At 41.3% G+C, this 16,469-nt stretch overlaps 1 protein-coding gene across 11 annotated transcripts in view; it reads left to right on the top strand.

Moving 5' to 3' along the window:
- The window catches only part of LOC124118834 (protein numb-like), a 112,229-nt gene that overhangs the window by 77,812 nt on the left and 17,948 nt on the right, over positions 1 to 16,469 (top strand). For 7 of the 11 annotated variants that reach the window (XM_046481199.2, XM_046481174.2, XM_046481160.2 and 4 more), the window contains exons 5-6: positions 4,942 to 5,088; positions 13,468 to 13,482. In XM_046481199.2, coding sequence (XP_046337155.2) covers positions 4,942 to 5,088; positions 13,468 to 13,482 — 162 coding nt within the window. The remainder of the gene's footprint in view (positions 1 to 4,941; positions 5,089 to 13,467; positions 13,483 to 16,469) is intronic. The other 4 variants (XM_046481155.2, XM_046481144.2, XM_046481125.2 and 1 more) reach the window with 3 other exon arrangements.

Raw genomic sequence — 16,469 nt, 5'->3', positions numbered from 1 at the left:
GATTCTGGTTTAGGATAGGTCCCCAGCAACCTATGCTGGTCATGTGAGGCAACATAATGGAACAGGTGGTCAGGCTTGGTCCAAACATGTGGATCATTGCTCATATTATCAATTGCCAGACTTGATTATTCAGAGGCCACCTTGACTGAAATATTACTGTGGGGCATTAAACAACAAACAAATAAATCTCAATAATGCATAGAAACAGTCCGTGTAATTAGGTGCACCATGTGGGAATGCTGGGGGTTCCCAGAACTTGGCTGACATCTCAGTCACTATTGGACCCGTGAAGATCCAGGGTAGAATAGATCTTCAGCAACCCATGCTTGCTAAAAATGGGATCGGACGGTCAGGCTCGCTGATTTCGTTGATGCATGTCATCGTATCCCAATTGTGACGATCGATGCCCATGATGTCAATCACTGGATTGTCTGGTCCAGACACAATTTTTTACAGTCCGTGTTCATATAGCTGGAATATTGTTGTGTGCTGCATAAAACAACAAAGACACAAACAAAACAAAATAGAACTGAAATTGCCTCAAATGATAAAGATGTTTTCCCTGTGATTAACACACTCACACACTCTCATTCACTCATTCACTCGGTGACACGGGTGGCCCAGATGTCTAAGGCGCCGCGATTCGCTGTGCAGAGTTGCGTCCCTTGGGCACGCCAGAAACCTATGACTGTGGGTTCGAATCCCGGTTCGCCCCAATTATGTTTCTAGGTTTGTCAGCACCATACCCGTGCTCGTGGGTTTCACGGAAGTGGTAAACGTCTAATACCTGCATCACTTCGGGCTTTCCTCCTACATTAAGCTGACACGCCGCGATATAACTGGAATACTGTTAAAGGTGGCGTTAAACCCAACTCACTCACTCACTCACTCACTCACTCACTCACTCACTCACTCACTCAAACTGAACTCTGTCTTCTCAAGCTTGGAGATATATGGCTGTAAGATTGTTAAATACCACATAAAACCACACTAAATCTCCCTCTTAATCAAATTTTGTACAAAATAGGATTGGAATTTTGTTAATCTTGTATAAACGTCATTTGTAATTTATCATTGGGGTGTGTCATGCCTTCGAGGGTAAGGTTTCCTAGCATCAGAATCTCATTCCAGCTCAAGGTAGATCAAGGCTTTTGAAAATTAAATCTGTAAAAGTTATTGCTTTGAAAATAAAAGTGACCTAAAAGACTGGATTTATGTTCCTCTAATTAATAAGATAAACGCATGTTTGTAGCATAATGGATCTTGCTTTGACAGTTATTGTTTTCCTGTGCTGATGAAGCGGGTAATGCGGTACAGATGCTGATAAGGAGTCGCTAGCATCATTGCTGGAGGCATATTGAGGGTTCATGGCAACATGATGAATCATTACTCACTATGATGGTCTGGCAAAATACCTTTGCTAAATGGACTTGTGTGAGAATGGTACAGATGTCACTGGAATATTATGTGAATTTTCTTGCAATGAATGGACAAGTAAATGTTATTTCATGGCACATTTACAGCTAATATGGTGGCCTGTGAATATTTGAATCATGTCCAGACCAAACAGTGATTGATAGCATGAACAACAATGTCTGTCACCATGTCACAGCCGACCAGGTGACCACCCAGTTCTTATTAATACCCATGGACCACCTCTGTGGTGTAGTGGATAGAGCAGAAGGTCGGAGGTTTGATTCCCTGCTGTATCATACCAAAAGACGTTAAAACATGGTACCTGTTGTTACCCTGCCTGGAGCTCAGCATTGAGGGGATAAAACAAGGACTGTCAACTTGGAGTCAGTGTACTGTGTCTGAGTAGGGTATCCCAGTGTTCCCGCTGGCTTTTGAAACTGCCGGTCCCCCCTAATTTTTGCCAGTCCCACCTTTCAACAAATAAAACAAACATATGAAAATTATTTGGTTTTAATTCTTTCAATTTCATGTTCAGTGCAAAGATGTCATCTCTGAAGTAACTTAGTTAGATCTATACGCCATTCACACAAACTTCAGTTACAATTTTCTCTTTATTTTTTACTATTTCGAGACAAAGTCGCTACAACTGGATATTTAACCTAGAGATAGACAAGGGTAAACCCTGATGGCTACAGAAAAGCTGACTTTGTTTGAAGTATTATATGAATATCACCGATGTTTTGTTCAACAACAAAGATTTATAAGTACTTTATTTGCTGGTCCACAGGGACAAGCAGTCACATGAATTACCGGTCCAAGCCTAATTTTACCAGTAGAAAACTTGTAATTACCGGTAAACGGGAACACTGTATCCATGTGAACTGTGGCATGGTATCTCAATGGTAACACTATTAGATTGGCAATGTTGGGAAATTCAAGATAATGACTAAAAGTTCTGAAGATTTCTTTGAACTGTTTTGTTCCTATGTTATTACTAAGATGTCAAAACAAGCTTTAAACCAGCAAGAAAAGGTTTGTGTTGATGTAGAATATGATTGACAAAAAATTAATAAGTATGTTAAAGATAGCGACAGGAAGTTATAGATTCTCAAGCAACCTCACACTGGGTTTGGGGCAAACTCATCTTTTCTGCCACTGCAAAACATCCCAACAAGTTGTCTTGATTCTGTAAGGTGCTGGAATCTCCTGCTTCCTGGCTGATAGAGTCGCACCAGAAATAGAATAATTAAATCGGTCCATAAAGGCAGCTCTGCCTATTGTACCCCAATGGGAGTTGGGACTAGGGACGGAGCCGCTTCTCACATGCTCTGAGGAATGTCTCGGGTTGATCCTGTCTTGAAATGATGAACCGTTTTAGCCCTTTTTAGAACTTTTCTTTGTCCAGTGTTGAAGCCCATAATGGTGTGCCCGTGCTTTCTCCCTGGAGATAGCTGTGTCATGACTTCCACTTGAATCATTGTGAATATTGAATCAAATGATTCACAACATGCTCGCAAAGAGAAATAGATCAGGATGTGTGTGTGGGGGGGGGTGGGTGGGGGGGGGGAGCTGAATGAAACTAAGATACAAAGAAAGCAGTACGGAAGAGATTGACTTCCTTATCTCAATTTTTAACCTTTGATGATTGAACTTAAAATATAAACAAAATAAAAGAAAAATTCTCTGGTGTCTGAAGTCCATGAAAACTAATTTTGTGTCCTTTATATTGTGTACTTTACGTCTGAATGTTCTTGTAAGAATGAATCATTCATCAAACATTTCCTGTTTTTGTTGGGCATTTCTGTAAGAAATATCTGAAAGTTTCAGATCTAGCTGATGTAAATTTAATGGCTAGGAGAAATGATTTAAACTATGTGATTCTGTAATATCTGAAGTGATCAGGATTGTGAGGAACCACTAATGGAGGGTGATCAATATCCATGCATGTGTGTCGTCAAAGTGAGAAACTCATTAGGACCTTCCAGAATAAACCTTCATTACCTCGGTTTGATGTTGCAAAACCACATGGGAGCTCTAAGGAAGACAGGCCTCAGTACATGCGTGTTAAAAGAGTTAATTATAATCGTGACGGCACAATGTAGTTGAAATATATGTACCACACATCCTCAAACAGGTCCCATTCAGCCATATTTAGCTCACCTGGCCTGAGTTCGTGTTGTCGCAAGTAGTCCATCATTGGTGTCCTGAAACTTTAACATTTCTTACTTCTTCTCTGAAATTACTTGATTGAAACAGCCACAATTTCGTGCGGATGTTTGTTACAAAGGGGATTGGTTTGTTCAGTAATGTTCTATGTTGGATTTTCAATATGGCCACCAGGTGGCCATCTTTGATTATTAAAGGGGCCTGAAACCTGGTGAGTGAGATGAAAGGAACTATAGTCAAACACTGTTGTCTTGAGCTTTCAGTTGTCCTTTTTTATTCATCAATTTTGGTTGGGTTGAACCTCGTATTACTCAAAGTATTTATGCAGGTCCTGTCAACATCAACACAACAGTGTTTGACTGTAGTTCCTTTCATCTTTCTCTGAGATATCTTAATCCGAAATCAAATATGGCTGCCAACAGCCATATTGGAAAATACAAGAACATTATGTGTCATTTGTTTTAAACATCTTCTCCTTGAAAGCTGAAACTTCATTTGCTTGTTCCCATTGATCAAGACACCCAAATTTGTTCAAGAGAATCAAATCAAAGTTTCAAGATGCTGGAATATTGATGAAAGCAGAGAAACTCCCTACCCACTCACTCATCCCAAATAGTAATACTGGTCAACATTATGACAATTGAAAGCCAGTGTAATAGCAGGTGCAACATGTGTCATATAAAGATCACTTTATCAACTGGAGCCTGCTTACATATCTGTTTATCTTATAAAATGACGTTTGGCGGTTAAAATGTGTGATCATGCTGATTGTGTGTCATGTACCCTGACAATGATGTTTCTCTTGCTGTCGACCACTGGTTTTTCTGTCTCAAACCTGATTAGTTAAAGATGATGTGATATGTCAGGAATCCTAATGGCTGAGGCTTAAAACAAAGTCTTCAAACAATTAAAAAAGTAATCCTTTGTATTATGTATGCACTGTATGTAAAGAGAGCCTGCCCTTGTAAGGAGGATGATATGGCTTATATTGCCTGCAGGGTGGTGGGGTAGCCTAGTGGTTAAAGCGTCCGCTCATCACGCCGAAGACCTGGGTTTGTTTCCCCACATGGGTACAATGTGTGAAGCCCCTTTTCTGGTGTTCCCCACTGTGATATTGCTGGAATATTGCTAAAAGCAGTGTAAAATCAAACTCACTAACTCACTGACTATGTTGCCTACCTGCATGCTACTGAAAATGTTTGAAATTAGAGGCTGTCTTCGGGTCCTTACAGTTTGCTACGATATGATTTAAATCGCAAAAAATATTCTACTTTTATCGAAAGTGTAATACCAAGGATCCTTTGATGTTCATGCTTAATTTGGAAGATACTGTACAAATGTGTAACTTGTCTATTACAGAGCATGATCGTGGACCAGACAATCGAGAAGGTTTCATTCTGTGCTCCTGATCGTAACCACGAAAAAGGGTTCGCCTACATCTGTCGAGATGGAACCACCAGACGATGGATGTGTCACGGCTTCTTAGCTGTGAAAGAGTCCGTAAGTGTCAGTATTGTTTCTTTATTTCTCACTGTTGTGTGTGGGCTTACTGTACAGTGTGCTGAGCCGACCCGACCTGTCACCTGTGTGAGCCGCAACCATGACTGGAACACCACCGTAGTCCTCACCCTGCATGGCCTGCTTGGCTGGGAAACTTCACACACACCCCAGATGGAACACCCTCAGTTGGAACACCCTGACATGTTGCACATGGTTACACATTATCTCTAACACCACTCAACCACCAGCACCACATCTCCAGTTGGAACCCCCTGACATGTTGCACATGGTTACACATTATCTCTAACACCACTCGACCACCAGCATCACAACTCCAGTTGGAACACCCTGACATGTTGCACATGGTTACACATTATCTCTAACACCACTCGACCACCAGCACCACAACTCCAGTTGGAACACCCTGACATGTTGCACATGGTTACACATTATCTCTAACACCACTCGACCACCAGCACCACAACTCCAGTTGGAACACCCTGACATGTTGCACATGGTTACACATTATCTCTAACACCACTCGACCACCAGCACCACAACTCCAGTTGGAACACCCAGACATGTTGCACATGGTTACACATTATCTCTAACACCACTCGACCACCAGCATCACAACTCCAGTTGGAACACCCAGACATGTTGCACATGGTTACACATTATCTCTAACACCACTCGACCACCAGCACCACAACTCCAGTTGGAACACCCTGACATGTTGCACATGGTTACACATTATCTCTAACACCACTCGACCACCAGCACCACAACTCCAGTTGGAACACCCTGACATGTTGCACATGGTTACACATTATCTCTAACACCACTCGACCACCAGCACCACAACTCCAGTTGGAACACCCTGACATGTTGCACATGGTTACACATTATCTCTAACACCACTCGACCACCAGCACCACAACTCCAGTTGGAACACCCAGACATGTTGCACATGGTTACACATTATCTCTAACACCACTCGACCACCAGCACCACAACTCCAGTTGGAACACCCAGACATGTTGCACATGGTTACACATTATCTCTAACACCACTCGACCACCAGCACCACAACTCCAGTTGGAACACCCAGACATGTTGCACATGGTTACACATTATCTCTAACACCACTCGACCACCAGCACCACAACTCCAGTTGGAACACCCTGACATGTTGCACATGGTTACACATTATCTCTAACACCACTCGACCACCAGCACCACAACTCCAGTTGGAACACCCTGACATGTTGCACATGGTTACACATTATCTCTAACACCACTCGACCACCAGCACCTCTACTCCAGTTGGAACACCCTGACATGTTGCACATGGTTACACATTATCTCTAACACCACTCGACCACCAGCACCACAACTCCAGTTGGAACACCCTGACATGTTGCACATGGTTACACATTATCTCTAACACCACTCGACCACCAGCACCACAACTCCAGTTGGAACACCCTGACATGTTGCACATGGTTACACATTATCTCTAGACCGCCTCCGTGGTCTTGTGGTAGAGCGTCCGCCCGGAGAGCGGAAGGTCCAGGGTTCGATCCCGGGCCGCGTCATACTAAAAGACGTTAAAAAGATTGTACTTGTTGTTACCCTGTCTGGCGCTCGGCATTAAGGGGCTAAAACAAGGACTGGTCGGCTCGGAGTCAGTATACTGTGTCTGAGTGGGGTATTCATGTTAAACTGCGGCATGGTATCTCAGTGAGCTAGCACTATAAATCGGCATCAGTCCGGACTAGTACAAGCAGCCACACACACACATACACGTGCATGCACGTCGCTATATAAGTGCAATAATCTTGGACGCGACTTAAACCCAATTTCACCTCACCTCACATTATCTCTAACACCACTCGACCACCAGCACCACAACTCCAGTTGGAACACCCTGACATGTTGCACATGGTTACACATTATCTCTAACACCACTCGACCACCAGCACCACAACTCCAGTTGGAACACCCAGACATGTTGCACATGGTTACACATTATCTCTAACACCACTCGACCACCAGCATCACAACTCCAGTTGGAACACCCTGACATGTTGCACATGGTTACACATTATCTCTAACACCACTCGACCACCAGCACTACAACTCCAGTTGGAACACCCAGACATGTTGCACATGGTTACACATTATCTCTAACACCACTCGACCACCAGCACCACAACTCCAGTTGGAACACCCTGACATGTTGCACATGGTTACACATTATCTCTAACACCACTCGACCACCAGCACCACAACTCCAGTTGGAACACCCTGACATGTTGCACATGGTTACACATTATCTCTAACACCACTCGACCACCAGCACCACAACTCCAGTTGGAACACCCTGACATGTTGCACATGGTTACACATTATCTCTAACACCACTCGACCACCAGCACCACAACTCCAGTTGGAACACCCTGACATGTTGCACATGGCTACACATTATCTCTAACACCACTCGACCACCAGCACCACAACTCCAGTTGGAACACCCTGAAATGTTGCACACCACCAGCACCACAACTCCAGTTGGAACACCCAGACATGTTGCACATGGTTACACATTATCTCTAACACCACTCGACCACCAGCACCACAACTCCAGTTGGAACACCCTGAAATGTTGCACACCACCAGCACCACAACTCCAGTTGGAACACCCTGACATGTTGCACATGGTTACACATTATCTCTAACACCACTCGACCACCAGCACCACAACTCCAGTTGGAACACCCTGAAATGTTGCACACCACCAGCACCACAACTCCAGTTGGAACACCCTGACATGTTGCACATGGTTACACATTATCTCTAACACCACTCGACCACCAGCACCACAACTCCAGTTGGAACACCCTGACATGTTGCACACCACCAGCACCACAACTCCAGTTGGAACACCCTGACATGTTGCACATGGTTACACATTATCTCTAACACCACTCGACCACCAGCACCACAACTCCAGTTGGAACACCCTGACATGTTGCACACCACCAGCACCACAACTCCAGTTGGAACACCCTGACATGTTGCACACCACCAGCACCACAACTCCAGTTGGAACACCCTGACATGTTGCACATGGTTACACATTATCTCTAACACCACTCGACCACCAGCACCACAACTCCAGTTGGAACACCCTGACATGTTGCACACCACCAGCACCACAACTCCGGGATGGTACACTCCTAACATGTCGCACATGTGCACACCCAGTCTCTAGCATCACAGGATACACCTGGACAGTATTGTTTGGAGCGTGATGGAAGAATCACATTATACATGCCAGAATATAGTTCCACATTCTAAATTAATGACATTCTTTCTGCATTTATTAGATAACTGTTACGTTCTGATCACATCTTGGCCCACTTGCACAAAGTGATCTTAGCGCTAAGATGATCGTAACTCCCATTCTTTAACATAGGCTTACAATAGTCGTAACTCTTAGATTGCTTTAGGCAAGTGTACTCTGATCTCTAATGACAACACAGAACTTTATTTAGACAACACATATTGATAATTTGAAAATATTTTGAAGCACCGTTTTCCAGGCAATATTCTGTCAAGTGAAAATTTTACCCTAAAAAATTGGTCATAAATCCAAAGATGTTGTTTTTGGACCAGGACAGTGTTCCACACTATACACTTCATTCCACACAATACAATTCATTCAACACAATACAAAACAGATCCAACCTGTCCCTAAGCGACCAAGCCATGCTATGTTTGGAGATGCTGTTTTACGTAAGGTAAAGCCTGGCTGTCAGAAGCTTAATTAATCTTCGGTCATACTACTAACCCAAAGTTAATGTTGGAGTTGCTTTGACATATTTGTCCTAAATTAACTCAAATTCAAACCACATTGCATGAATGATAGAAGTGCCGTAATCTCTCTGTAGACACTGTAGGCCGGATTGTTGTCCTGCACAGGCGAGCAGGTTCGGGAAGGCTTTGCCGCGCTGGTTGAGGGAAGGGAGTAGAAGTCCTCCACAGGTCTTCCTTCAGCCAGAGCTGCTGTGTGGTGACTGGCTGCTTGTGCTTGTTGAGAAACTATAACACTGTCATGGGGAGATGTGTACAAGGAGATGAAGGATAAATGTAGGAATGCCACTTTTGTGTCATGATCGAATTTACTCCGTCCTGGGAGCTCTAAAATCTTGGCGAGAAAAAGCTAAGTGGTGGGTAATTTAATTAAATTTTTGAAATTGTGTAGGATTTGGGTTAATGTGAAGTTGATTTAGTATCACATTTTGTATTTCTTTGGCTTATTTTGTCTTTGGGGAAGAAAGGAATTTGGTTAGGTGAGAAATTGATATGCACTTTGATAACTGCTGATTGTTTGGAGAATATTTCTTTTGGTTTCATATGACACCAAGTTATCGCTAATAATGTTCAAACTTAGATTCAATAACATTATCGTTTCATTTTTCTGACCCGTTCATTAAGACAATGTTACCTCATATCTCCTGTGAATTTGAAGATATTGCAAATGTTTCTGTGACTAATTCAAATGTTTTAGCGCCAGCTAACATCTTCAGTTATTCTTCTCCAAAACCAATATTTAATCTAAATATGTTCCTCAATTCCTTGATACTAACTTTTATTAATTAAGCCATACCAAATTAATAATTTGTTCTCTTTTTTCCTTTCTTTTTTCCACTTCCAAAGTGAAAACACAATATTTTTTCATGTAGTCTTATGGAAACAGTTGAAAGATTGGGATGATCATTTTCTCTCACAGTAGATGTTTATATAATATACAATATCAAAGATCAGATATTATTGATTTATGTTACAATTTTTTTCCCTTTTGCTGAACATGAGCAGAAATCTTTTTTAGCCCAATGTAATTAATTATTTCTATATTTAATGCTTGAAAAAAATTTATGATCTTGTAGAGAGTAACAATTTCCCTAATGATAAAAGCGGTTGCATGTCCACAAGGAAATATCCTTAGTTCTCCCTCAACTCTAGTCATAGACCAGTGGACATATGTTAATTTGGGACCTAATATAGAAAGGTAAACACATAAGTATGAATTTAGAAATATAAACTTTTCCTCATAAGAGAAAATACTGCCCCGCTTTGATGTTGATATGGAAACAAGAAATCATTTTTTTGGCATTGATGACAAGAACAATGTGTGTTTGGTTTTTAAAACATACACATCAGAATAATCGTCTCCACGTTTCTAATGCACTCTTTAACTGAACAAACACCAGCTTTGTAGATTAATATTCCAAATGTCCTTAAATATGTTTATTTTAATATAGGATGTTTACCCAATGCTAACGTCTAACCTAACATTGTACAGAATGTATTGTTTGATGTGATGCTTCATGTATGTGTATGTTTAAGCTTGTGTTTGCATATGCATGTGTGTGTTGGGCTGTACGATGGTGTACCTGTGGGGATATTTATCATGAATCATGCAGTTCCACTTCATGTCTTCAATACACATTTATGTTATGCATGTTTTTTTCTTCCAGTGACACATTTTCCATGTTATACAGACCAAAAATCAGCATCAGCGTCTTTATTTTAAATTGTGATAATATTTTCATTTCCTTATAGCAAATGTGATATTGAGTCTTACAGCCTAAGTGAACACATTTCCTATAGTTTTCAGCCATTAAATGAGGAGGGCCACCACCAGTGAAAGAATTCTTAGCAATAAATAAACATATAAGGTACAGGGATATCCCCAGGTCGTCCGTCACATTAGTGGGACTTGTACTGTATTGCAATAGTTAATTTAATCCCAAAGTCAGTATAAACTTCCTTTTCTGCGGTAGTGTAGTTAAGTGGGTAAAGCGTTTGTAGTCACACTGTGGGTCTGGGTTTGACTCCCCATGTGGGTACAATGTGAGAAGCCCATCATTCCTTTGAATAACTTACCTCTATTACATCACAGCCATAACTTCCTGTTTGGGCTGTAACACACTATCAAATCTTTAGGTTTTTCAACAAATGTCCTCTTCACTGCCAATATATAATAGTTGTGAGGCAAACCCTCTGTGACATTGCTGGAATATAGCTAACGGCGGCATAAAACCTCACCCACTCACTATCTGTAGATTGTCCAAACTTGCTGAGATTGACCAAAATGATTACGACAAACAAGTGAGGGGTCTCAAATAGCATGTTAACCGCCTCCGTGGTCTAGTGGTAGAGCGTCCGCCCGGAGAGCGGAAGGTCCGGGGTTCGATCCCCGGCCGCGTCCTACCGAAAGACGTTAAAAGATGGTACTTGTTGTTACCCTGTCTGGCGCTCGGCATTAAGGGGCTAAAACAAGGACTGGTCGACTCGAAGTCAGTATACTGTGTCTGAGTGGGGTATTCATGTTAAACTGCGGCATGGTATCTCAGTGTGCTAGCACTATAAATCGGCATCAGTCCAGACTAGTACAAGGACAGGCACGCACACACACGTGCATGCACGTCGCTATATAAGTGCAATAATCTTGGATGCGACGTTAAACCCAATTTCACCTCACCTCACCTCAAAACATAGGGCTCTTCTGAAAAGTAAATGATATGGTATGAGGCCCATGGTAGAATTACCCCAGTAGGAAAGACTGAAAATGTAGGGGTATTGTTATGAGTAAAATGCTACAGAAGCAGGATGGGGGTCTAGTTGATGAGACAATCTGATTGTTAAGCTAGTTATTGATATACATCTGTTGGGGTCTTGATGGCTGTATTTGAAGAGAAGAGCAGGAAACTGGATTGATTTGCATCTTGTTGGGACATACAGACATTCAGAGGCCATGTTGAGGAATTGGCAACATATGTCTGTGCTCTAGTTTGTGGAATAAAATGTTCAGGTTGCCATGGATACTGACGAATATATTGCACACTCTTTTGTCCTTGATGACTGCTATATGTATGAGGATGTCAGTATTATTCTTATATGATAATTTCCATATTGCCCTTTCTTTCCTATGGATCATGTCCTGTTGACAAGCTTCCTGTTAGATTAGGCATGCCACAAGAAACCCAGTTTGAAAAAATGGAGAGTGGCTGGTATTTAATGAGGATGAAAATCAATGTCTGTCATAGATTCTGATTTGATTTGTAGAATGTTAGGAATAAATTTCAATTTTGGCTAATAATTGTGAAATGTGATGAAAATATATTGTGATAAATCTAGCCCAAATAATGATAAAAACGCCACTAAAAGTTTAACATTTGTACAAATGAAGATTGATTTTGATCTTGTGAAAAGAAGTCTGAACTAAGTTTCTCAAGAAATACAAAGAAATGGAGTTTTGATATAAAAACATTGGCAACTATAATTTTTTTACTCTTGCTCTGAGAGGTAAATTCATGAAACAAGGAAGAATATATATATTGTTTGGTTCAAGGTATCATGTACTAACTGAGTCCATAATGTCAGAGAGTATTCTTCACTTTCTTAAAGAGCTGTTTTATATGTTTTTGGGTATAATGATATGTGACATAAATACACTTTTAAAATTTGTGATATAGTATACCACCACTTTCGCAAAAAAATGTTGATATAATTATTTCAACTTGTGAAAAACTAACTGCTTCTATGACTATTTTTTTTTCTTCCGACTATTCCCCCAATTTGACTTGACCCTGCATGTTAGAACAGTGACATTTTGCTTTTTCATTTCTTCGTCTGTAGAAAGATTTGCAAGCTTGTCTTGGTTTTTTTAAGTGTAAATTTGTTTCTGGCTTATCTCTTGATAGTTGCATGATCTTGGATGTAAAAAGATCTGGTATAAATTAAACATTGAGCTTAATGCAGTCGTGACATTTTTCCAATGACATTTTGTTGCCTTGGTGTGAATATCTTGAAATATATTATTAGATTTCCGTAAGAAGGTCTATTCAACAGACAACTCATACATTTGGTGCATATCGGTATATGTTTGATGTAGAACCTTATAGAATTATGAAATGAAAGGAATTTGATACTACTTTCAATACAACTTTCAAACCAAAACCATTAGTCCATAGAATAATAAACATGTGTGAGTCTCATTCAGATTACAAAAAAAAAGAAAAAGAAAAAAGTCTTTGAAATACTTGGTTGAGCAATATGACTCAGTGTGACCTCAAGAGAAGGAGTATTACAGTGTTGTTTGATATGTCAGGGAGAACTCTTATATACGGAACACTCCAAAACTGAATTAAATGGAACTGTTCAAAGTTGTCTATTTCTGGTAAGTCCGGAAGAATGGGTGCAGCAAGAGGAAATCTAATAGGAAATTATTATGTGAAATTTGATCAGAGTTTTTTTATTGTTGACAAAATCACCAGTCTTGTTCATGCTACACAAAATTCTGCTTATTTTCAGTCCACGGAGGCGATGGTAAGCTTGACTGTTGAAGCTCTCATTTCCACTAATCCTGAATGTGCTTCTGGTTCCTCATTAGCAACTTGTTCACATTGATTATATATTCACCCATATCAATTTTTTTTAGTTGAATCTTGTGCCTTAGTCTTTAGGCCTTTTTTTTTGGTTTGACATATTTGAGCATTTTGTGTTGTGTTTTTGTTTCGAACTTTGACTATATATTTTGTATCTGTGTAATGAAAATGTTTTGAATTCCCAAAAGCATGAATATCATATTCACCCTCAATCTATCTATCATACTGTGTGTTATATAAACAGCATCTGCATTATGTAGTACAGTACATCCTATGTTATAATAGCCACACTCTCTTCAAAAGTCCATTGTATTTCAAGGGAAAAATTGGTCACGAGTAATTCAGGCTTGTTGTCGGAGCTAACTAAAATCACGATGATGTGTCTTGGCTGATTGTGTGTCAGCATTGGTGGAACCTGGTTTGCTTGGCCCAGACTTCATTGTTACAGGCCACTCTGATATAGCTGGAATATTGCTGACTGTGGTGTAAAACATCACTCACACTCAATAGGGAGATCAGGTGGCCCAGTGGTCCTGGGCAGAGTAGTGAGTTGTAACCCTCAGCTCCAAGGATCTGCTGGTACTGGGTTCGAATCCCCGATTCTTTGCCAGAGTAGTGAGTTGTAACCCTCAGCTCCAAGGATCTGCTGGTACTGGGTTCGAATCCCTGATTCTTTGCCAGCTAGAGTAGTGAGTTGTGTCCCTTAGCTCCAAGGATCTGCTGGTACTGGGTTCGAATCCCCGATTCTTTGCCAGAGTAGTGACGTGTCCCTCAGCTCCAAGGATCTGCTGGTACTGGGTTCGAATCCCCGATTCTTTGCCAGAGTAGTGAGTTGTAACCCTCAGCTCCAAGGATCTGCTGGTACTGGGTTCGAATCCCTGATTCTTTGCCAGAGTAGTGACGTGTCCCTCAGCTCCAAGGATCTGCTGGTACTGGGTTCGAATCCCCGATTCTTTGCCAGAGTAGTGAGTTGTAACCCTCAGCTCCAAGGATCTGCTGGTACTGGGTTCGAATCCCTGATTCTTTGCCAGCTAGAGTAGTGAGTTGTGTCCCTTAGCTCCAAGGATCTGCTGGTACTGGGTTCGAATCCCCGATTCTTTGCCAGAGTAGTGACGTGTCCCTCAGCTCCAAGGATCTGCTGGTACTGGGTTCAAATCCCTGATTCTTTGCCAGCTAGAGTAGTGAGTTGTGTCCCTTAGCTCCGTGGATCTGCTGGTAATGGGTTCGAATCCTCGATTCTTGGTAGTAATGATTTTTGGCCTTATTACTCTTGCTCAATGGTTTCACCAAAGGGGTGGGGTGGTGGGGTGGTGGGGGAGTCTAGTGGTTAAAGTGTTGCTTGTCATGCCAAAGACCAAGGATCGATTCCTCACATGGGTACAATGTGTGAAGCCCATTTCTGGTGTCCCCCGCCGTGATATTGCTGGAATATTGCTAAAAGCAGCGTAAAACCTCACTCACTCACTCACCAAAGGGGTAAATGTCAGTGACCTGTGTCATGATGGGTTTTCCTGCCAAATTGGCTGACATCGCACATGGGGAATCAGGGGAAGAATCCGTCCCCAGTACTCATGGTATGAGATGAATATGACTGGTATCAGATGGTGTGTGGATGGTGACCTCCATGGTTCCAACCATGCTGACACAGCAGATTGTATGACACATGACATGTTCATACTATTGACCACTAGTTTGTCTTGTCCAAGCTTATTTACTTGAAGGCTGCCATGATATAGTGGTTATGGCATAAAACGCTATTCACTCACTTCACTCACTCACTCTTCAGTACATCTCTTTGCACTGTACATATTGTAAGGTGATTGGTGTCAAGTGATCTTAAGCACCTGAAATCACTTTGCAGAGTTGCATCCCTAAGAAGTGGCAGGATATGTAGTTGATATTTGGTTTAAGTCCAAGATTTGCCCTGATTATGATCCTTGGTCAGCACCACTTCCCTTCTCGGAGTGGTTAACTGTGGCCTGAGTTGATACCATCACAGCATGACAAGAACTTTGACTAGTGTATCTTGCATGCCTTGCATATGTAGTGGAAGTAGATGCAGTCATGAATAGGAGTGTAACAATGTATCAAACTATCGATGTATTGTAATTGTTTGCCCTACGATTGTACGATATTGTTAGAAAGAGCACCCATTGTATTGCCAATAGTATGCATGACAATCAATAGTTTTAATATTCGCAATTAGTTATAAGTGAAACAAAACTTGCCTCAGAAAAATTTTTTACATATGCATTTCAGACCTGCCATGTGTTGATTAGAGTTACTTCCCTTTGGTTTAAGTAGTGACAGGGAGGAAAATGGCCGACCTTGAGTTTGTCAGCAATACTTTATTCATTTCTATTACATTGACTGATATAATTATCAAGCCTTAAAGTTGGAATCATACTATCGCAGTACTATTGCAAGTTGGAGTACTATTGCAATATTTTCGTAACAGTGAAATTAGCCTGAATAGTCACCGCTAGTCATGAATGAGAGCTGTAGAGATTCACTGAATATTCGGGGCATTGCAATACTTTGCGCCACAGTATGAGTTTATACATGTCTACATTAGGAGCCCTTGTTATTTGGTACAATGATGTTTTTGCAACAAGTGGCTTTCTATGCGTATGTGCCAAGTTTACAGACAATGTTTGAGTCGTGTCTCTAAATTGGTGCAATTGATAGAATGGACTCCGTAACATGATAGGTGTTGTCACTATGCTTCATTATCCACTCTTTGATGGTACACTGTTTAATAAAAAATAGCTGTGTTATGCATTTTGTAATAACATCTCATGCTGACGGAACTATTTGTTCAACAGCTTGTCATTTGAATGGTGGCATCAGTAGCACTTGTCACACCCTGGCGCAGTGGGGACTGAGCATAACTGGGGCAGTCGGGTAGCCTAGTGGTTAAAGCGTTCG

Source organism: Haliotis rufescens, unplaced genomic scaffold (assembly GCF_023055435.1).
Source record: "Haliotis rufescens isolate VD_foot unplaced genomic scaffold, xgHalRufe1.0.p SCAF_3, whole genome shotgun sequence".
Classification (NCBI taxonomy): Eukaryota; Metazoa; Mollusca; class Gastropoda; order Lepetellida; family Haliotidae; genus Haliotis; species Haliotis rufescens.
Note: the sequence above shows the minus strand (reverse complement) of the source record. Positions and strands in the feature narration are given on the sequence as shown.